The 22,448-nt window shown below is 45.1% G+C and overlaps 1 protein-coding gene across 1 annotated transcript; it reads left to right on the plus strand.

Annotated features, from left to right (window-relative positions):
* Positions 1–17,863: 17,863 nt before the first annotated feature.
* FZD2 (frizzled class receptor 2) lies at positions 17,864–20,881 on the plus strand. The gene has a single exon (XM_089674564.1). The coding sequence runs from the start codon at positions 18,297–18,299 to the stop codon at positions 19,959–19,961; it is 1,665 nt and encodes a 554-aa protein (XP_089530690.1). The 5' UTR covers positions 17,864–18,296; the 3' UTR covers positions 19,962–20,881.
* Positions 20,882–22,448: the final 1,567 nt, after the last annotated feature.

The raw sequence follows: 22,448 nt of genomic DNA on the forward strand, positions 1-22,448 counted from the left end.
GGTAATGTGACCGCCGTGACGCGCCGTCATGGCGGTCACCTGATCGGGAAAGGTCCCGATCGAAAGAGGAGATCGGGACCGTTACGTGAGTACCGGACATGTGTGCTGGGAGCGCGCAGGGTGTGTGCTCTCGGCACATATGTCCTTATTTAATAGAACGCAAATGTGCGGCCGCTCGGCATCTAGGCCCAGATGCCGGGAGGCCAAGCATTTGTGTGCGGCCGGCGTGAAGAGGTTAAAGGAGTCCATTCTACATTTTCACAGCTCTTACTGTGAAGAAGCCTTTCCGTATTTGGAGATTAAATATTTTTGCTCCAGATGTGAAGAGTGTCCCCTTGTCCTCTGTGATGACCTTAAGGTGATCACACAAGATTAAGGTTTTCTTCTTGCCCATCAGGTGACATTTTTCAGGCATGACAACTGGGCACTCAGACCCAAGCACTGCCCTCACGTTGGTGGGCATATTCCTCCTCATACTCAGAAGTACCAAGTATTTGCTGTGGCCTCTAATAAGGCAAATAAGTGGCACAGTACAGCATCACAGTTGTTTATCGATGGGTTTGTTATGTTTATTTTAGGTTATGTGACAAAACTAGACAAGGAAAGTCATTGGAGAGGCCATTGTAGAGTAGATTTTGGAATGGAAGGAGCACTTTGTAGTCACATTACAGTTCCTCCGTGCTTCTAAGTTTGGTTTGTACCTCCAGAAGGCCTTTGTGTGCCCCCTGGGAGCACTAATACCCTGAGAGCAGGTGTACACCTCTCTCCTCCTACCTTGTGCTGCTTATATCAGCCTCCAGGCCTTGATTCCCATCTCCAAACTCTCTTTGATTTTTTTGGAGCTTAACTCTCTCCCCCCCCAGTTCACCCAAGCCTATGGTTTCAATTACCTCCTGAAGTCACAGGGGCCTCTCTGCAGAAAGCGCCCTCATTCTTACCTCAGCCTCTGCTAAGCTAGAGTTACAGGAAAGAGCGAGAGGAGAAGGAGGGGGCAGGGAGGTATAGCACGGGGAAGGGAAGCCAGGAGCCAAGAAAAAAAAAAAAAACAGAGATGGAAAACTAAAACTACTATGGGGAGAGGGATAAAAGACAAAGAAAAGGGGAAATCGAGAAAAAAAAAAAGAAACAGAGAACTAACGACTACAAAAGAGTTTCTTAATTAAAAAGGTGTCTAATTTTTTTTTTTTATAATCACCAGTCTCTAAATGCTAAAGGCTTAATAAGTCCTGAAAGCAAAGAACATTAAAAAATGAGATTGGTCCTATCGAAGGAATGTGATTGTTTGATCTGACTTTTGATTCCATTTTCCATTGACAAAGAATTGAAGGAATAGTTCACTATTTTCCATCAACTGTTGAGTTAAAGAATCCCTGATTGAGTGGGGCAGAACATTCATTTGCCTTGCCTTCAAGCTGGTTGACAGTGGTTAAAATTGTCACAAAGTCACAAATTACTATATATATATATATATATATATATATATATATATATCTCACTACCCCCTTAGAAACTTAGAAGTTGCTGAAGGTTTGGGTCCCCCTATAGCCCTGCACAGCCAGGCAACACGCATTTTCACATCCACTTGCATTCAGGAGTCAGTAACCAGTCTTTGAACTGATTTTGAAGTTTTATTATGGGATTTAGGGTAAGGGGTGTACGGGACGCCCGAGGGAACTGAGAAACCGAGGACAACTTCCTGAACTGTGTACAAGTCTTTACACAAAGATCCTCTTTATGGAGAGCTATCCAGCATCTCCTGTTGTACCACCACAGACCCTAGATATTCCTCTATCCAGCTGTCTGGAGAAATCCCTGAGCACGAGATCCAGTACCCGTCACTTTATGAGATAAGACAGTCCCGTTTGGTTGCTAATCTGGTTTCCCACCAGAGTGCTCCTTCCTCTGTCTGGTTCAGCGGGTGCAAGTCTACTCACTCAGTCCTTCTCCTGTGTTGCTGATGGGTCAGTGGCTGCTACCAGGCCTTTTAGCTGGGCCGCGCCTTCCCTGCCTTGAAGTTTGTCTTCTCTCAGGGGACCGGTGAAGCCCCGAGATTTCCTCCTTCCAAGTTTCTCTGCCTGTAGGTGAGCCACTCTCCATCTGGGCCCCCTTACAGGCTCCTGCCTCCAGCCTCACATTCTCTATCTTCTACTGAAACTCTCCTGCTGCTGAGCAGGTTCAGTTACTCTTAAAGTTTGTCCTGGCCCCTTGCCAAGCTTCCTGTTGGGAATTGGCCAAGATCCTCTAAGAGTACAGACCATTCACTCCTCAGATTCACCCACTGCTTCTAGACCTTTCTCCAAAGTTCTAGAGCAGGGGGAAATTCCAGATGGCTGGTCTGCCGAGCCTCTCAGCTCTGACTGCAATTTTACCCACCTTGCTATCATGCTTAGGCTGCTATTCATCTCTCCTTGTTGAGAATTAAACCAGAGCCCACTCTGTAATGCTTTTCATGGCCAACCTAAATTCGGTAAATTTACAGCAACTAAAACGAGTGACTTGCCAAGTCTTGCCATCCATTTAGATGTACCTATAGATGTAAGATGATTGACTACCAATCTCACGGCTACATTAAGCGATGATTGCCTTGCCTTAAAGTAACAACATACACAACCAGTTGGTCATTCTCAAGGGAACATGTTGACATTTTCTCACATTCAAACCATGAAAACTAGTTGTGTATGGCCAGCTTTAGTCTATGAGCCAAGTCTGAAATGATAGGAAAACAAGACTCTCATTCATTCTGAATTAGCGTATCAAAGGGTCCTAATCACATTGCAAGATATACAGATAGGGACTAAAAGGAGCTTTTAAAAATCAATATATGAAAACAAAAACATCAAAATATGGAACACAACGCAACACACCACAATAAGAGACTCTGGAAAAAAATAAAAGTGAAAAAAAAGCTTATAGAAAATGCCCTGCACTGCAGGAAGAAATGCAATGCATTAAAAAAAGACACCGGCCAATGCATGCAAGTGTGCTTGCAAGCTAAGAAAATGCAGGCATTGTGGCATGAATGACCCCATGGGCAATCTAGCTTCTATGCATATATACATGGCTGTCATGGGCTCACAGAGCGAGTTGCCATACATGAGCAGATCTCTTATCGGTAGTGACAGGAGGAAGGGAAATCTGCCTATCAATACACATCTAGAGCTACTGTGTGATATTAAAGAACCCTTATCACCTTGCCCATTCAGAGCATGTGGACAAGGGCTGTGTGAAGCCCATCTTCCAACCACCGTTACAGTTCACCCCTTCTTACAACCTTTCTTGATGTGGTGCTCAGACACAGCAACCAATCATTGTCACATGGAGGAAGGGGTGGACTCTAAACTGTGATGCTGGGTATTTGGCTGCGGCTGCGAGTTGGGGTGGGGCATGGGTGCAGGTGATTATAAGGTGACAGGGTCTCTTTAAAACACATTGGGCACACTTTATACTCTAAATATCACTCCCTTTACTATACAGAGATTCATGTCTGCAGAGATTTTCAATCATGTCAGATAACCTCTACAAATCATGACATGCTAAAACAAGCTGGTTGCAGTTGGCAATTCCCCCTGGTTAGTGATGCTTTCACTAGGTCCCCTTGGTTAGTGATGCCTTCACTAGGTCCCCTTGGTTAGTGATGCTTTCACTAGGTCCCCTTGGTTAGTGATGCCTTCACTAGGTCCCCTTGGTTAGTGATGCCTTCACTAAGTCGCATTGGTTAGAATGCCTTTACTAGGTCCCCTTGGTTAGTGATGCCTTCACTAAGTCCCCTTGGTTAGTGATGCCTTCACTAAGTCGCCTTGGTTAGTGATGCCTTCACTAAGTCGCCTTGGTTAGTGATGCCTTTACTAGGTCCCCCTGGTTAGTGATGCCTTCACTAAGTTGCCTTGGTTAGTGATACCTTCACTAAGTCCCCCTGGTTAGTGATGCCTTCACTAAGTCCCCCTGGTTAGTGATGCCTTCACTAAGTCCCCTTGGTTAGTGATGCCTTCACTAAGTCGCCTTGGTTAGTGATACCTTCACTAAGTCCCCCTGGTTAGTGATGCCTTCACTAAGTCCCCCTGGTTAGTGATGCCTTCACTAAGTCCCCTTGGTTAGTGATGCATTCACTAAGTCCCCCTGGTTAGTGATGCCTTCACTAAGTCCCATTGGTTAGTGATGCCTTCACTAAGTCTCCTTGGTTAGTGATGCATTCACTAAGTCCCTCTCATTAGTGATGCCTTCATGAAGTCCCCCTGGTTAGTGATGCCTTCACTAAGTCCCTCTGGTTAGTGATGCCTTCACTAAGTCCCCCTGGTTAGTGATGCCTTCACTAACTAAGTCCCCCTGGTTAGTGATGCATTCACTAACTAAGTCCCCCTGGTTAGTGATGCCTTCACTAAGTCCCCCTGGTTAGTGATGCCTTCACTAAGTCTCCTTGGTTAGTGATGCCTTCACTAAGTCCCCCTCATTAGTGATGCCTTCATGAAGTCCCCCTGGTTAGTGATGCCTTCATTAGGTCCCTCTGGTTAGTGATGCCGTCATTAGGTCCCTCTGGATAGTGATGCCTTCACTAAGTCCCCCTGGTTAGAGATGCCTTCACTAAGTCCCCCTGGTTAGTGATGCCTTCATGAAGTCCCCCTGGTTAGTGATGCCTTCATTAGGTCCCTCTGGTTAGTGATGCCTTCATTAAGTCCCCCTGGTTAGTGATGCCTTCACTAAGTCCCCCTGGTTAGTGATACCTTCATTAAGTCCCCCTGGTTAGTGATGCCTTCATCAAGTCCCCCTGGTTAGTCATGCCTTCACCATGTCCCCCTGGATAGTGATTCCTTCACTAAGTCCCCCTGGTTAGTGATGCCTTCATTAAGTTCCCCTGGTTAGTGATGCCTTCATTAAGTCCCCCTGGTTAGTCATGCCTTCACCATGTCCCCCTGGATAGTGATTCCTTCACTAAGTCCCCCTGGTTAGTGATGCCTTCATTACGTTCCCCTGGTCAGTGATGCCTTCATTAAGTCCCCCTGGTTAGTGATGCCTTCATTAAGTCCCCCTGGTTAGTGATGCCTTCATTAAGTCCCCCTGGTTTGTGATGCCTTCATTAAGTCCCCCTGGTTAGTGATGCCTTCACTAAGTACCTCTGGTTAGTGATGCCTTCACTAAGTACCTCTGGTTAGTGATGCCTTCACTAAGTCCATCTGGTTAGTGATTCCTTCACCAAGTCCCCCTGGATAGTAATGCCTTCATTAAATCCCCCTGGTTAGAGATGCCTTCATTAAGTTCCCCTGGTTAGTGATGCCTTCACTAAGTCCCTCTGGTTAGTGATGCCTTCACCAAGTCCCCCATGGTTAGTGGTGCCTTTATTGGCTGTATCGTGACTCTCATAGCTGATTAATAGGTAGCATGGTAAGGATAAAACAATGGGGGCTGCTTACTTAACCACTTAAGCTCCAGAAGCTTTTATTCCCTTCATTACCAGGGTTTTTTGTTTGCTCTTCAGCACTGCGCTACTTTAACTGGCAATTACAATGCTGTACCCAAATGAAATTTATATGCTTTTTCACAGAGATAGAGCTTTCTTTTGGTGGTATTTGAGCACCGCTTTTTTTTATTATATAAATGAAAAAAAAAAACTTTCTGCTATTAAACATATTTAATTTAAAAAAATCTATTTCTTTATAAATTTAGGCCAAAATGCATTTTGTTATATGTCTTTGGTAAAAAAAATCCTAATAAGTGTATATTGACTGGTTTGCGTGAAAGTTTAAGTGTTTACAAAACTATGGTATACAGTCAGGTCCATAAATATTGGGACATCGGCACAATTCTAACATTTTTGGCTCTATACACCACCACAATGGATTTGAAATGAAACAAACAAGATGTGCTATCTCTCTGATGGGTTTGTTTTGTTTTTTCAGCCTAATGATGGCTTGCTTCACTGATAGTGACAGCTCTTTGGATCTCATCTTGAGAGTTGACAGCAACAGATTCCAAATGCAAATAGCACACTTGAAATGAACTCTGGACCTTTTATCTGCTCATTGTAATTGAGATAATGAGGGAATAACACACACCTGGCCATGGAACAGCTGAGAAGCCAATTGTCCCATTACTTTTGGTCCCTTAACAAGTGGGAGGCACATATGCAAACTGTTGTAATTCCTACACCGTTCACCTGGTTTGGATGTAAATACCCTCAAATTAAAGCTGACAGTCTGCAGTTAAAGCACATTTTGTTCATTTCATTTCAAATCCATTGTGGTGGTGTATAGAGCCAAAAATGTTAGAATTGTGTCGATGTCCCAATATTTATGGACCTGACTGCATATAGGATTTTTTTTTTGTATACTGCTAATGGCGGTGATCAGCAACTTATAGAGAAACTGTGATAGTACAGAGGGCTATCTGACACTGGGTGGGAACTGACCATATCTCTGCTATGTGTACAAAGCCCTGTGTTGTTAGTAAACACAGGGCTCTGTACTGTCATTCGCTAAGCCAATCAGCAGGTCCCGGCCATAAATCAGTGGTCGGGATCTGCTGAACAACCGAATGACACTCAGCACAGATTGTACATTAATAGAAGTATTGCTCTTCAGAGGGCTACCACATCTGTAAAGGAGTCCTTACTGCAACAGCTCACAGTCAAAATAGAAACAGCAACAGGCTTATCTAGTAAAACTGTGCAAGCATCAGGGGCGGACTGACAACTCATGGGGCCCCAACGCAGTAGGGGATCATGGGGCCCCTGTGTCCTTCCCCAAACTCAAAAAAGCCTATGAAAAAGGTACCAGGGGCATCTCATGGGGCCCCCTACTGACCCTGGGCCCTCGGGCAGTGCCCAAGATTCCAAATGGTCAGTCCGCCCCAGGCAAGGATCAACGCTCAAGGTGCGGGTTCAAAAAGCAAACAATCAGAATTGATTTTACTGAAATCAGATCACTACAAGATGGATTTGGATTGGCTGCCACGGGTACTGGTCTTGGATTGTTTTGCTCAGTCTTTAATTGAGCAATCTCATTCATGTATATTTACTAGTAATTACAGCCAGAGTGCTGTATATAGCAGGCAAACACAAGGTCCAGATATATATAAGAAGAAATGAGAGGCGGAGGTTTATCTGATGACTGATCTCCTTTCTCCCTATTAGCCCCCCCAGGCTCTCTTTCTGCTACATCCTAAAGAGGAGGAGGAGGATATGAGGAAATCTATATGTACTGCCCGGGGGCCTGCAAATCAGAAACAGGACTCTAACAGCCTATATATAAACATCAGCCACGTCTCACCCCATACATCACCCCAAGCAGCCTGGGGATACGTAGAGGTGACAGACTACTCACAGAATTCCAGACAAATACGCCATACTTTCAATCAGCTTTCTGTTTACAAAGTTTACTGTTCCAATAAGTTGCTCATTTACTGTATTGGTGTACGAAATCAGAAACTATTGTAAAAAAACTGAAAAAAAATACGTACATGTTAAAGAATAACTATACTTTTGTATTATAGTCCTAAAGCTGAACTCCAGGTATAAAAAAGAAACAAAATGAACATAGTTCTGTATTCATTAATACATTGCTAGATTGTAAGCTCCTAGGAGCAGGGCCCTCCTAACCCTCTTGTATTGAACTGTATTGTTGCTGTATTGTCTCCTGTTATATTGTAAAGTGCTGAGCAAACTGTTGGCACTATATAAATCCTGTATAATAATAATAATTGCTAAATGTATTTTTGAATGCAGGCTGCATTAGTATCTGAATTTGACTTGGTATCAGCCTGTAGCAGTACATGCATTTAGCCATAGAAAAGTATTACTTGTTTCCCGATCTGTTTATAAATGACACTATATTGCCATATGTATTGGGACACCCCTCCAAATCATTGGATTCAGGTGTTCCAATCACCTCCATGGCTACAGGTGTATAAAATCAAGCACCTAGGCCTCTGTTTCCTCTTGTACCAAATTGTATTGTAACTGTAATGTCTACCTTCATTTTGTAAAGGGCTGCGCAAACTGTTGGCGCTATATAAATCCTGTAATCAGGGGCGGACTGACCATTTGGAACCTCGGGCACTGCCCGAGGGCCCGGAGTCATTAGGAGGCCCCATGAGATGCCCCTGGTACCTTTTTCATAGGCTTTTTTGAGTTTGGGCAAAGACACAGGGGCCCCATGATCCCCTATTGCCCAGGGGCCCCATGAACTTCTTTTACAAACATTTGTAAAAGAATGGGTCTCTTTCAAGAGCTCTGTGAATTCAAGCATGGTACCATGATAGGTTGCCACCTGTGCAATAAGTCTATCCATGAAATTTCCTGGCTTCTAAATATTCCACAGTCAATTGTTAGTGGGATTATAACAAAGTGGAAGCAACTGGGAACAATAGCAACTCAGTCATGAAAAATAACAGAGCGGGGTCAGCGCATGCTGAAGCGCATAGTGCGCAGAAGTCACCAACTGTCTGCAGAGTCAATAGCTAAAGACCTCCAAACTTTATGTGGCCTTCAGATCAGCACAACAACAGTATGTAGACAGCTTCATGGAATGGGTTTACATGGCCAACCAGCTGCATCCAAGCCTTACATCACCAAGTGCAATGCAAAGCGGCAGATTCAGTGGTGTAAAGCATGCCGCCACTGGACTCTAGAGCAGTGGAAACATGTTCTCTGGAGTGACAAATCACACTTCTCTGTCTGGAGATCTGATGGACATGTCTGGGTTTGGTGGTTGCCAGGAGAACAGTACTTGCCTGACTGCATTGTGCCAAGAATAAAGTTTGGTGGAGGGGGCTGGTGGGGGGTTGTTTTTCAGGGGTTGGGCTTGGCTCCTTAGTTCCACTGAAGGGAACTCTTAAGGTGTCAGATTACCAAAACAATTTGGACACTTTCATGCTCCCAACTTTGTGGGAACAGTTTGGGGATGGCCCCTTCCTGTTCCAACATGACTGTGCAGCAGTTCACAAAGCAAGGTCCATAAAGACATGGATGGGTGAGTTTGGGGTGGAGGAACTTGACTGGCCTGCACAGAGTCCTGACCTCAACCCCATAGAACACCTTTGAGATGAATTCGAGTGGAGACTGTGATCCAGGCCTTCTCGTCCGACATAAGTGCCTGACCTCACAAATGTGCATCTGGAAGAATGGTCAAACCTTCCCATAAACTCACTCCTAAACCTTGTGGACGGCCTTCCCAGAAGAGTTGAAGCTGTTATAGCTGCAAAGGGCGGGGCCAGCTCAATGTTGAACCCTACAGACTAAGACTGGGATGCCATAAAAGTTCATGTGCATGTAAAGGCAGGCGGCCCAATACTTTTGGCAATATAGTGTAGCTCCCAGCACTTCTGTTCACATGTATTTTGATGCTTGTTTGCATGACCTCTTAATGGCCAAATAAATAAAATATATAGTTCCATCTATCAGTCCCTATGTTACTACAAGACACATTCGTGACGTAAGGGCCAATGGATGGAACCATAGCATGTTATGGGACAACACAGGCATCTGACACTTCCATTTAGTTTTGTCTCCTTTTGTAATCAAGGGAGTAGAAATTGTTGGCCTGGTCTTCTCAGGGGTTTCACAGACTGGGAGTTTAATTGCTTCCCCCAGCCTCTGGGAGAAGCTTCCATAGCTTAGAGCAGAAGATTCAAAATAACCAGTCTGAATATGTTTCAGGTTCCAGCCAATCCCTGGAGAGGAGTGTTCAGAAGGGGGCTGGAATGGTGAGAAATAGTCTGAGACACTGGAGAGCAAGATTCCTTCTCCCCAGGAGGGTTCCAGAGCCAGTGGGGCAGCTGCCCTCAGGCAGCCTATGGGCTGCACAGCTGCTGTAGAGGCCTCAGAGGTGTCAGGGCTGAAGGCCTGGGTGGACTTTGCTTATAGTAGATTACAGAACCTGGCCTGGAGAGGTGCCATCTCACTCACTGGGCAGTGTACAGTCTCACTCACTGGACCTTGTACGGAGGAAGCTGGAAGATGGCATCTGTCCTGGGGATTTGTGAGTAAAGAACATGAACCAATCTCTGTGACTGCGTAGTGTTCTGGAAGTTGCACTGAGTACTAGAAGTTGTGCATCAGCGCAAAGTAACCAGATTGCCCCATGGTCTTCAGCTGTGAGAGCTTAGACCAGGCATGTCCAAAGTCCGGCCCGCGGGCCATTTACGGCCCGGGGGTCGGTTTAATACGGCCCTCCAACAGCCCTCCCGGCTCTGTGTAATGTGGCCCTCCCAAGGCCCTCCCTTCTATGGCAGACAGTCTTCTGCTTGAGAGCAGAGGGCAGTGCGCATGCCTGACTGCGGCGCGTTCTCCCTGGTCTGTGTAAATGCGGCTGTCGCACGGCCCTCCCTTCTGTGGCAGACAGTCTTCTGCTTGAGAGCAGTGCGCATGCGTGACTGCGCCGCGCTGGGAGCAACAGAGGGCGGTGACGTCAGGGCCGGGCTTCCAGCGTGAAGTGTGTTTCTCTTCCCCTCCCGGCTGCCGAGCAGAGACTTCAGCTCCAGCTACCTTTTTCACCCTTCACATTAGTGCAGGTAAGTTTTTTTAAAATTTATTTTCAATACATTGTGAAAACTCAGCTGTCAGTTGATCTTAATGTTATGAAATGAAAAGTATGTCGTTTGCAATTAACTTGGCATAAAATAATTTATTTGCATTTAATTGTAATGGTTCAAAGAATGTTCGGAAAAATGTTCGGCCCTCCACCATGTTCACTTCATCCAATCTGGCCCTCTTTGAAAAAAGTTTGGACACCCCTGCCTTAGACTGTCCAACATGCACTATTACTCTAGGAGAAGATTGTCCTCTAATCTCTAAGTGCTGAGTGTTTTGGAGTATTCCATGCTTTAACCCCCTCTCTTGTTAAAGTTCCTAAAGCAATAAACTACAAAAAAAAGACAACCCCTAGACCAGTGGTGGCGAACCTATGGCACGCATGCCGCAGCGGGCACACAGAGCCCTGTCTGTCAACACGCAAGCCAAGTTGCCCCAACAGCCGAGCATCAGATAACAGCGCAATAGGGGCCATGCACATGCTTGGAAAGGAGTAGCAGCGCCAGGCAATGACATCATGATCCCCGACTCATTAGCCTTGAATTGTCTGAGCTTTCGCATGGCCGGTCACGCTACCAAGGATATATATATTGGACTGGCTGTGACTTTAAATACATTTGTTTTTATTAACATAAGATTTTAGCTTGCGCTGGTGGTCAGTGGAACTTTGCCCCCTTGTTCTGGTGGTCAGTGAAACTTTGCCTCCTTTTCTGGTGGTAAGTGGAACTTTCCCCCCTTGTGCTGATGGTCAGTGGAATATTGCCCCCTTGTGCTGATGGTCAATGGAACTTTGCCCCCTTGTGCTGATAGTTAATGGAACTTTGCCCCCTTGTGCTGATGGTCAGTGGAACTTTGTCCCCTTGTGCTGGTGGCCAGTGGAACTTTGCCTCCTTGTGCTGGTGGTAAGTGGAACTTTGCCCCCTTGTACTGGTGGTCATTGAAACTTTGCCTCCTTTTCTGGTGGTAAGTGAAACTTTGCCTCCTTGTTCTGGTGGTAAGTGGAACTTTCCCTCCTTGTGCTGATGGTCAGTGGAACTTTGCCCCCTTGTTCTGGAGGTCAGTGGAACTTTACCCCCTTGTGCTGGTGGTTAGTTGAACTTTGCCCCCTTGTGCTGATGGTCAGTAGAAGTTTGTCCCCTTGTGCTGATGGTCAATGGAACTTTGCCCCCTTGTGCTGATGGTCAATGGAACTTTGCCCCCTTGTGCTGATGGTCAGTGGAACTTTGCCCCCTTGTTCTGGAGGTCAGTGGAACTTTACCCCCTTGTGCTGGTGGCCAGTGGAACTTTGCCCCCTTGTGCTGGTGGCCATTGGAACTTTGCCCCCTTGTGATGGTGGCCAGTGGAACTTTGCCCCCTTGTTCTGGAGGTCAGTGGAACTTTACCCCCTTGTGCTGGTGGCCAGTGGAACTTTGACCCCATGTGCTGGTGGCCAGTGGAACGTTGCCCCCTTGTGATGGTGGCCAGTGGAAGCTCTGTTATTGTGTTTTTCTTTTCAGACCAAAGATGTATGTTGTGTATGTATGGGTTGTTTTTTTCTAAACTAAAATCTCAGTATTCAAGTTTAATTGCGGTGTTGGCACTTTGCGATAAATAAGTGGGTTTTGGGTTGCAGTATGGGCACTCAGTCTCTAAAAGGTTCGCCATCACTGCCCTAGACTGATTAATCGGAGCCAGAGGGTATGGACTAGTGCTTGGATGAATGGCAGCCTCTGTATTGTTAGGGAAGATCCAGCTATCAACACACCTAGAAGGGTAGTGCTACATAGACAAAACCACACAGGCCATCATATTTCACACACAATGTATCTACAGACTCCTGCTATACGTAATATGTATCTCTTACCAAAAATGGTTGAATTTTAGTTTTGAATAGAGTAGTAGATGTTTACAATCCATTTCAGATTTATATTTCTATGTTCCCATCGAGGAGATTTGCGCTTTCTGACTGTCCTGAAAGCACAAAGATGAAGTTCATAAAAATCTCCAAAGTGAGAAGAAATCCCTGTTTGTGGACAACTGCCACATATTGGATTCCTCGTCATTACTGTATCTGTTCCAGGGATAGTAGTCCCCGGGACAGATAAAGAGCGTGAGTCTCTCTGGCGTGGAAAAGTCAGCTATAAAAATGTTCTAACCCTTCTCTAACATATCCAAAAAGAACAAAAAAAAAAAGAAAAAGGAAATAAAGTATGCTTATTAATAATGGATTTCTACAGTCTTCTCTTGCAGGAAGAATTTTTCAGAATTTTTTGTCAAGTGCTTTGAACCTAGAAAGGCTGAAAGGAAATGTAATCATTAACAGGGCTGTAAAGTTAACAGAAATATAATTATTATTGCTATCTTCCTAAAGCAGCCACAGCCTGAGCAGAGCTCTGAGCTCTCTGCAGAGGTACAACATGCTTCTTACCGAGTCAGACCTGTAGCTCTGCAAACAGCAAAGCTTATGCCCCTGCTGATTGGGGGGGCTCTAGCTCTGATTCATTAGGAGGAATGTTGAACCTCAGCAGAGAGACCCCTGATTCCACCCAGAGAACAAGGGTCCCACTCTGCAACTGCAGGCAGGGGACAGCCTTTTTTACCCAGGCTAAGATTAATTTTGTAAAGAAAATGAACTTTACGTGGAATGGACTTAGTTGAACTAAACTAAAAGTTAAATTAAATTTTGAAAGCTAAGTCCACCTTTCTGATCAAGATTCATGTTACAACCATATTCATAGGTGTGGCAGCCCTTGCCTCCCCACTGAAAAGCAATCTGCAGTGGATTGCTTTTCAGAGGCACTTGTCAGCCGGTTGCTTCACCACCCTGCTGCAACTATGTGCAAATCTGGATGTCCTCACGAAACATTCAGGTGTGAATGGAGTGGGGCAATATAAAACATGGTCACAGTCTGCAGCCCTTCATCTTTAAATTACCCCCCATACCTGGCCTTAAACTGCCCCCCTTACCTGAATCGCAAAGTTCTTCTATCTGGCTCCTGTCTTTTTTTTTAATTCAGCGCTGATGTATGTGGCTCCGCCCACACAGCCACATCATCCATTCACAGAGACATGCGAATGGGCAAACTAGAAGACTCATCTATCACCGCAACAGAGGGATTTAACCAGGCTTTAGATGGATTGAAGTTCAGCCAGTTCAGCAGGGCAGGTTGGTTGTACAGAAGTCAATCTCTTGATCTGTACAACCAGACTGTCTGTTTTTTTGTTTTCACTTGATCAGTGCTGCTGGCTATAGCCGGCAACACTGATCATTGTATTCTGACAGCAGGGAACTCTCTCCGCTGTCAGAATACAATAGCTCTGCAGCAGGGATTCCCCTATCAACATCCAGCATGTTGATGGGGGAATCAGAACTTTTTTTTCAATCATCTGGTTGATGTGTCATGAAGATGTATCATCTATGGTCTGCCTTAGGCTACATTCACACCTGCAAATGTGCCCGCCACAGATTACATACGAAAACCCTAGCAGGGGTTCCCAGCGACCAGCTGCAGAAGGCAGCCCCACTGAAAGCAATGGCTCCCTCAACTAATCATGGTCGCTCTCATGTAGTGATCACCTGCGATTTATTGGCCCCGGACGCAGACAGTAGAGACCTCAGTACAGACCTACAGCTGGAGGAATATTCTGCAGGACCCTGATGGCAGCCGCAGTGCTTTGCAGGCTCAAGTGCAAAAAGTTAATAAATGCACTGTTTTGTTGATCAGCTTGGGTGCATTTGTTACTTTTTTGCAAAAGGCTGAATTGCCCCAGTGATGACATCCGTTTGGACGAAACGCGTAGGGAGGAGCTGCAGTGGTGACATCATCATGCTAGCTGGGGTGCTGGATGCTGTATATGTGATATGCTGTTATTTTCTTTTCCATGTGAGTAGATGCCTAGTTTTTAAGAAATTGGGTTTTAATACTGCACCATGAGCGATTCCCCTCCTCTTGCATGTGTTATCTTGGTGCGATTGACCTTTGGAATTTTTTTATTCATTTCCGGACTTTTTATTCACACCAATACATGGTTGGACTGTTTATGAATTTGGCATTGTATTTGTTTATGAACTATTTATAATTTAGGGTTAATGGCTGTTCCATTTGCCTATATGCACATTTAACCACTTCTCGACCGCGCTATAGCAGATGTACTGCTACAAGGCGACCATTCTGTGCACATGATTTTGTACTTCCAGGTGTAGGGGGCGCACGCGCATGCGCTGCTTCTGCTGTGATTAGTGACAGCAGAAGCTGATCAACAGGTGCCAGCCAATAGATGAGTGCAGGCACCCGTTGATCGGCGAGGAGAGTGACAGGACACAGCTCTTCTTATGTAAACAAGGCAGAGCTGTGTCCTGTCAGTGGCGATCTGCTGGATTTTCTTTCCCTGCAAAGCGGAGAATAAATCCAGCACATTGCGTAGTAAAAGCACCGAAATGTACACACAAAAAAACTGGTTATGCACACAGTTAACCCATTGATTGCCCTAGATCACGGGTGTCAAACTGGCGGCCCTCCAGCTGTTGCCAAACTACAAGTCCCATGAGGCATTGCAAGATTGACAGTTACAAGCATGACTCCCAAAGGCAGAGGCATGATGGGATTTGTAGTTTCACAACAGCTGGAGGGCCGCCAGTTTGACACCTCTGCCCTAGATGTTTAACCCCTTCCCAGACAGTGTATATTTTTAGTACTGATCACTGTATTAGGCCCCTGATCCCGGGTTCACATTGATGTGGTGCGGCATATCGCATGTGCTTCGCACAGGAACCGCACCGCATACCTGTGCACATCACATGCAAATTCTGTACGGTGCGATTTGAGCCACACATTTTGTATGGCTCAAATCGCACCACATCCGCACAAAAAAGCGCAGGACCCTTTTTTTTGCTCCGCACCAGAATCGGATCACATGGGTATTCACACCTATGCAATCAGATTCTGCATTTCGCACCACATTTTGCGAACTGATTTTGGGGTGTTAACATACACACCCGCAGCGGTTTGCAGGAACGGGGTGCGACTGTGATGCAGTGCAGAAACCGGTGCAAATTCCACACGGCATCAGTGTGAACCCAGGCTGACGGTCCGATGGGATCCGCCTGTCAATTTTTCAGGCAGACTCGATCAGACCATCCATAGACCGCTATGCACCGGCGGGTGACACCCACCGGCATCCAATCCGACCTTGTATGGCAAAAACATACGGATGGGGATCTGTTCCCTATCTGTCCAGTGGATCGGATAACAGTCATGTGGAAACGGACAGGCGGTCTGTTTCCATCCAACTGCCCCATAGAAAACAGCGGGCTGTGTCTGTATCTGCTCTGCGGATACAAATCTGTCATCTACCTGATCGTCAGGGATCAGCAGAGAGATCCCCCACTGAGCAGGCGGATCCGCTGATGGGTCTGCCACGTCTGAAAGGGGCCTTAGGCCGGCCATACACGGTTCAAAAATCAACTGCGTTTTTGGACCTAAGAATAATCGGCCGATTTTCAATCTGTTAGTGGGTCAATGGCACAGGCTGATTTTCGTGGTTCCTCCCCTTTTCGGTGATCGGGCATGTTGGAAAATTCGTGAAAAACGACCGATTTTCGACTCAATGATGGTCAAATCATACGATCGTTTTTCCTTAACGAATATGTGCATGAGCCGTGACCTGGAAGGAACAGAAGTTTCGCCTGTTATATGGGGTGAACTTTATGACTTGGCTGGCCGATTTTTTAAATCAATGATGGCGCCATCGGATTACCGTGCGAACGACGTTTCCAATTTTCAGACGAAAAATCATTCAGAATTCCAACCATGTATGGTCTGCATTAGTGTCACTGGTTCACATAAAGTGTCGTTTATTGTCAGACTTTCCGCTGAAATATCGAAGTCACTAAATCTATATATAAGTCATCCAAATATCAAAATCCCACTATGAGTTGCTGATTGCTGCCAGCACTAGTTTATAAAAACAATTCCAGTATATATACACCATAGTTTGTAGACGCTATAATTTTTGCGTAAACCAATATACGATTTTTGGGTTTTTTTCTTGCCAAAAATATGTAGCAGAATACATATTGGCCTAAATTTAAGAAGAAATTTTTTTTTTTTTATTGTATATGAATTATAGCAGAAAGCAAAATATTTTTTTTTTCTGAAATTGTAGGTATTTTTTTGTTTATAGCCACAAAATTAAAAACCCAGGGGTGATCAAATGCCACCAAAAGAAAGTTCTATTTGTGGGGAAAAAAATGACATAAATTTCAGCGTTGCATGACCGCGCAGTTGTTAAAGTAACGCAGTGCCGTATAGCAAAAAACTGTCCTGATCATGAAGGGGGGTAAATCTTCCGGCGAGTAAAGTATGTATTTTTATATCATTTATTACTTTTCGGCAGCACAACCCGCTTACTTGTATGTAATGTTTGTGAGTATAGTGAGTGCTGCTGCATTTGTGTTCACATTGCCATGTTTGCACATACGTTTTGCACATATTTTGCGATCACTTGATCGCAGGAAAAAAAACTTTTCTGAAAAGGCAGCACAATGGCTAAATGGTTAGCACTTCCGCCTGGCAGCACTAGGGTTCTTGGTTCAAATCCCAACCATGGCACCACCTGCCTGGAGTCTGCATGTTCTCCCTGTGTCTGTGTGGGTTTCCTCCGGGTACTCCAGTTTCCTCCCACCCTCCAAAGACATGCTGGTGGCTCCTGTCTAAAATGGCCCTAGTATGTGTATGTATGAATGTGAGTTTGGAACCTTAGATTGTACGCCCCTTGAGGGTTAGGGACTGATGTGAATGTACAATAAATATGTAAAGTGACGGCGCTATATAAGTACTTGTAATAAATAAAAGGCTGTATTTTCCTTTAAAACAGCAATAAAAAGAGAAGGATGATGGCGCAAAGAGGGCCTGTCTGTCCAAACTTTGACAGCTGTGTGAAGTCCTTCCTAGCAGGGGTGCAGGATTGGTGGCTGTGGAGTGTGAAATAGGATGACACCAGGATCTGGGTATTAATAGGTATTAGGGAGAATTAATGGGCAGCCATCCTCAGGATTTGGGCAGGGTGGCATTGAGATCCCCTGTAGGCTGAAGTTTGTCTGTTTTAGGTGGAGATGATTTCTTGCAGCAGGATCCTGAGTTCCTATTACTTTATGGGATGGGGGTAGGGTCCTAGACCCTGATCCTACAGACATGCTGCTGATTATCCAGAGGGGTGAGTGTGCCCCCCCCCTCCTCCCTCCACCCTCTCCAGACCCAGAGCTGCCACATGATTGGCTAAGGGGGATTTTTGGGGAAGGGTTGTGAGACTTGACAAGGGGGGGGGAAGCACAGAGAGAGAGAGAGAGAGAGAGAGACTGGGCGGTTTCAAGGCGGCCCCTGAGTGCTGGCTTTGGGGGGGGAAGGATCCGATCCTGGGACAGAGGGCGCCTTGAAACGGACAGTTGAGAAGTGAGCGGAGAAGCGGAGCACAAAGAGAAAGTGATCCGAATCAGAACCGGAGGGAGCAGACGTTCCGGAGCCAGCGAATCGCAGCGATCTCAGATCGAGGGGGAGCTGTGCACTGCTGAAAAGTTCAGGACGTGGTCCTGGAAGAGCTGATCCAGTGAAGGGAGGTGACACAGCGCATTGCACAGGATCAAGGAGACACAAGTCCCAACTTTTGTAGAACTTTCATCTGGCATCCAAAAGTGGACAAAAAAAAAAGTTGGGAACCCCCCCATGTGACTTTTCACATCTGCACCACATCTGATCCTGCTGGTGTCCATTGACTTGTGCCTGTCTGCTCAGCTTCAGCCATGCAGGGTGTCCCAAGAGCCACCCTTTGCCAAGTCCTGTGCCTCCTGCCAGCCCTGTGCCTACTTGCCGCTGCCCAGCTCCACGGTGAGAAGGGGATTTCGGTCCCCGAGCATGGATTCTGCCAGCCCATCTCCATCCCTCTGTGTACGGACATTGCCTACAACCAGACCATCATGCCCAATCTCTTAGGGCACACCAACCAGGAGGACGCCGGCCTGGAGGTCCATCAGTTCTACCCATTAGTGAAGGTCCAGTGTTCCTCGGAGCTGCGGTTCTTTCTGTGCTCGATGTACGCCCCAGTTTGCACGGTTCTGGAGCAGGCCATCCCACCCTGCCGATCGATCTGCGAACGGGCTAGGCATGGCTGCGAAGCCCTCATGAACAAATTTGGCTTCCAGTGGCCAGAGAGGCTTAGATGTGAGAACTTTCCTCGTCATGGCGCTGAGCAGATATGTGTTGGACAGAACCACTCTGAAGATGGCGGTCCAACCTTGCTGACAACTAGCCCACCTTTGCATGGCACCCCAGGGCCAGCCATCTATGCCACACCTGATCATCCTTTCCACTGCCCACGGGTGCTGAAGGTACCAACCTACCTGAACTACAGGTTCTTAGGAGAAAAGGACTGTGCTGCGCCATGCGAACCTTCCAAAAGCGATGGGTTCATGTTCTTTAGTCAAGAGGAGATCCGTTTTGCTCGTGTATGGATTCTTATCTGGTCCGTACTCTGCTGCGCTTCAACTTTCTTTACAGTAACCACCTACTTAGTAGACATGCAAAGGTTCCGCTATCCTGAAAGGCCCATCATATTCCTGTCTGGATGCTACACCATGGTATCTGTGGCCTACATTGCTGGATTTGTGCTGGGGGATAAAGTGGTTTGCAATGAAGGCTTCTCAGAGGATGGCTATAAAACTGTTGTACAAGGAACCAAGAAAGAAGGGTGCACTATACTCTTCATGATGCTTTACTTCTTCAGCATGGCTAGCTCCATCTGGTGGGTCATCTTGTCTTTAACCTGGTTCCTAGCAGCTGGCATGAAGTGGGGGCATGAAGCAATTGAAGCAAATTCTCAATATTTCCACCTTGCAGCCTGGGCAGTGCCTGCTGTGAAGACCATTACCATTCTGGCCATGGGGCAGATCGATGGAGACCTACTCAGTGGAGTCTGCTTTGTAGGACTTAATAGCATTGATCCATTGAGGGGCTTTGTGCTGGCGCCTCTCTTTGTCTACCTCTTTATTGGAACCTCATTTCTTCTTGCTGGGTTCGTGTCCCTCTTCCGCATCAGGACCATCATGAAACACGATGGAACAAAAACCGAGAAACTGGAGCGGCTGATGGTTCGAATTGGAGTCTTCAGTGTCCTGTACACTGTGCCTGCCACAATCGTCATTGCCTGTTACTTCTATGAACAGGCCTTCAGAGAACACTGGGAGCGTAGCTGGGTGAGTCAAAACTGCAAGAGCCTAGCTATTCCTTGCCCTCTACAGTACACACCACGCATGACCCCGGACTTTACTGTCTACATGATCAAGTATCTCATGACCCTTATTGTCGGCATCACCTCTGGATTCTGGATCTGGTCAGGCAAAACTCTTCATTCTTGGAGGAAATTTTACACCAGGCTTACCAACAGCAAGCATGGAGAGACAACTGTGTGAGAACTCTTGGTGGTACCCATGACCACCTAGACTGTACCTTCTCAAAACTTTCCAGTTTCCTGTCACTTGTTGCTATCTGGGTAAATTGACGTACGATACCTTCAGGCACATCTCTCTGGAGTTGTAATTAAGACTGTAAATAGGATTTTTGTAAATTATATATTTCTATTTAAAATATGCGGATTAAGGAACTGGAGGAATGGAAAATGTACATGGAAAAGAGACCTCCTATCTACTCCTTTTGTTTGCTGACTATATCTCATGGATAATTGGAGTTGTTTAGAATACAGTCTATTTTGGCTCTTTCTGGAAACCCTATTTACAGTATTTTTATTCCCAATTTTTATTTGTCCTCTCAAATGAACAATGGAATTTGTACAAGTGTCCCTTAGAATATTAGCCAACATAAACTTTGCAGAATCTGTGAGGGTAATGTGGAATCTTGGCATCTTATGACAGGTGGTACCGCTGCTGCTATGGTGTCAATTGGTACAATTGGATTATTTTTTTTTGGAGGGGGGGAGGTTGTTGGGTTTTATTTTGAGTTTTAATTATAAATTCCCTTTTTTTGTTTGTAAAGCATGATTTAAAAAGGACAGATGCATATAATCGTTTCTAGATGACAGGAGTTGGCTGGACACCAGAAATGACATTCTTGTACAAGGGAACATGGTACAGATTTGATACTTGTTAAAAAAAAAACTTTTTATGTGTGGGACAAGCAAAGAAAGGGACATGTAACCCCTTATGTGCTGAAGATAACCTAAAGACATTGAAAACCATCAGGGGCCTACAATACACCGTCTAGCCCTTGATCGGAATATGTATTGATCTGTTTTTAAATATATGTTGATTTTTTTTTTCTTAATTTTCAAATTAAAAAATTAAAAAAAATATTTTTGTTATGAACAACCAAGAAAGTCTTTGATGCTTTCTTCTTTGTTCCACTGGACATTCTTGGCTAGATAGATGGAGGAGCTTATATAGAAGTTTACTTTAATAGTTTATCACACTATGGATACAAAGAACTGGTTATGAGATATTAAGGTGACTGCTAATAGGATTTGTATAGCTGTATTATAGAGTCAGCCTAATATATGAGAACTGGGAGGAAAGGAAGTATCTGTAACACCCATGGTTTAAAAAGAGAAAAAAAAAAATCTCAGGTTAAAATGTGTAAGAAAGGATATTTTATTTTTCCAATTCCGATAAATTAAGCTTTGTGATCCTAATATCCAGATATTTTCTCCTTGACCGTTATGAATACCATCAGGGGTCGCTTTCCAAATAAGTCACATGACTCACGATGCCGCTATTTTCCACCTCTGCTCAAATATCCGTTACACCAGTAACATCTATTCGCTTTATGCCTCTCTCTTGTTTTCTGTATACAAGTCTGTAGGTAGACACCCAACATTACCTAGGCCCTACCTAGTTCTAACCAATCCAGACATTTGACATAGTCATTTAAAACTGATTTCTGATTGGTCTGGCTGAGTTGCAGCACATGAAGTTTTAACTGTTTTAGTAAAGAACACAGTAACTTACTAGAAAATGTTTTTGATATATACCCATACAAATAAATATATATATATACACACAAATATACTGCAGTACATATATTGGTGGCAGGGGTGGACTGACCATTCGAGCACTCGGGCACTGTCCAAGGGCCCAGGGTCAGTTAGGGGCCCCATGAAATGCATCTGGTACCTTTTTATAGGCTTTTTTGGGTGTGCTTTGAGTGTGGGCAATTACACAGGGGCCCCATGATCCCCTATTGCCTGGGGGCCCCATGAGTTGTCAGTCCGCCCCTGATTGGTGGTTTGCAAAACTGAATCACTTACCAGTCAGAGAAATGCAAGTGGTGGAGTTTATTGCAATATATTAATATTTTATTTATTGGGTTGAATTAGTAAAGTAATAACGACTATTCACTTAGTGACTCATCACATGCAAGGGAAATTTAAAAGAAAAACAGGTTTTTGCTTGCACATGATTGGATAATTGAAGTAAACACAGATTCATCTTGCTCACTAAGCCGGCCATAGGCGAGTCGAAAACCGAACGTTCTGCCGAAAAATGAAAATGGTGCATACGATTGTGCCATCATTTGTTTTGTTTTTCTAAAAAAAAATTCCAGCGCGTTGGATCAGGCACTTTCGATTGTGACACGAAAATCGCGTGCCGCAGCTGGCACGCTAATGATGCGGAAATTGAACGATCAGAAAACCGACAATAATATTCCTTCTGTTTTAGACCTGTCTATGGCCTGCTTTAGTGAATATTTACATTGCTAGGGGAACCGTGTTTGTTGTTTTAGTAAATCAACCCTTAATAGGTTTCAATATAATCACATAACAATTCAGCAATACACGTACTGATTTTTCATGCAATTGACTGCTTAATGAGAGCGCTCTAATCAATCAGATTACCTGAAGTGTTTGTCTGATGCAGCTCCAAGTTAGCCTGCATTGATCTGGTCAA

Source organism: Staurois parvus, unplaced genomic scaffold, assembly GCF_062004578.1.
Source record: "Staurois parvus isolate SC_StPar_1 unplaced genomic scaffold, SC_StPar_1.0 ptg000151l, whole genome shotgun sequence".
NCBI classification, from domain to species: Eukaryota; Metazoa; Chordata; class Amphibia; order Anura; family Ranidae; genus Staurois; species Staurois parvus.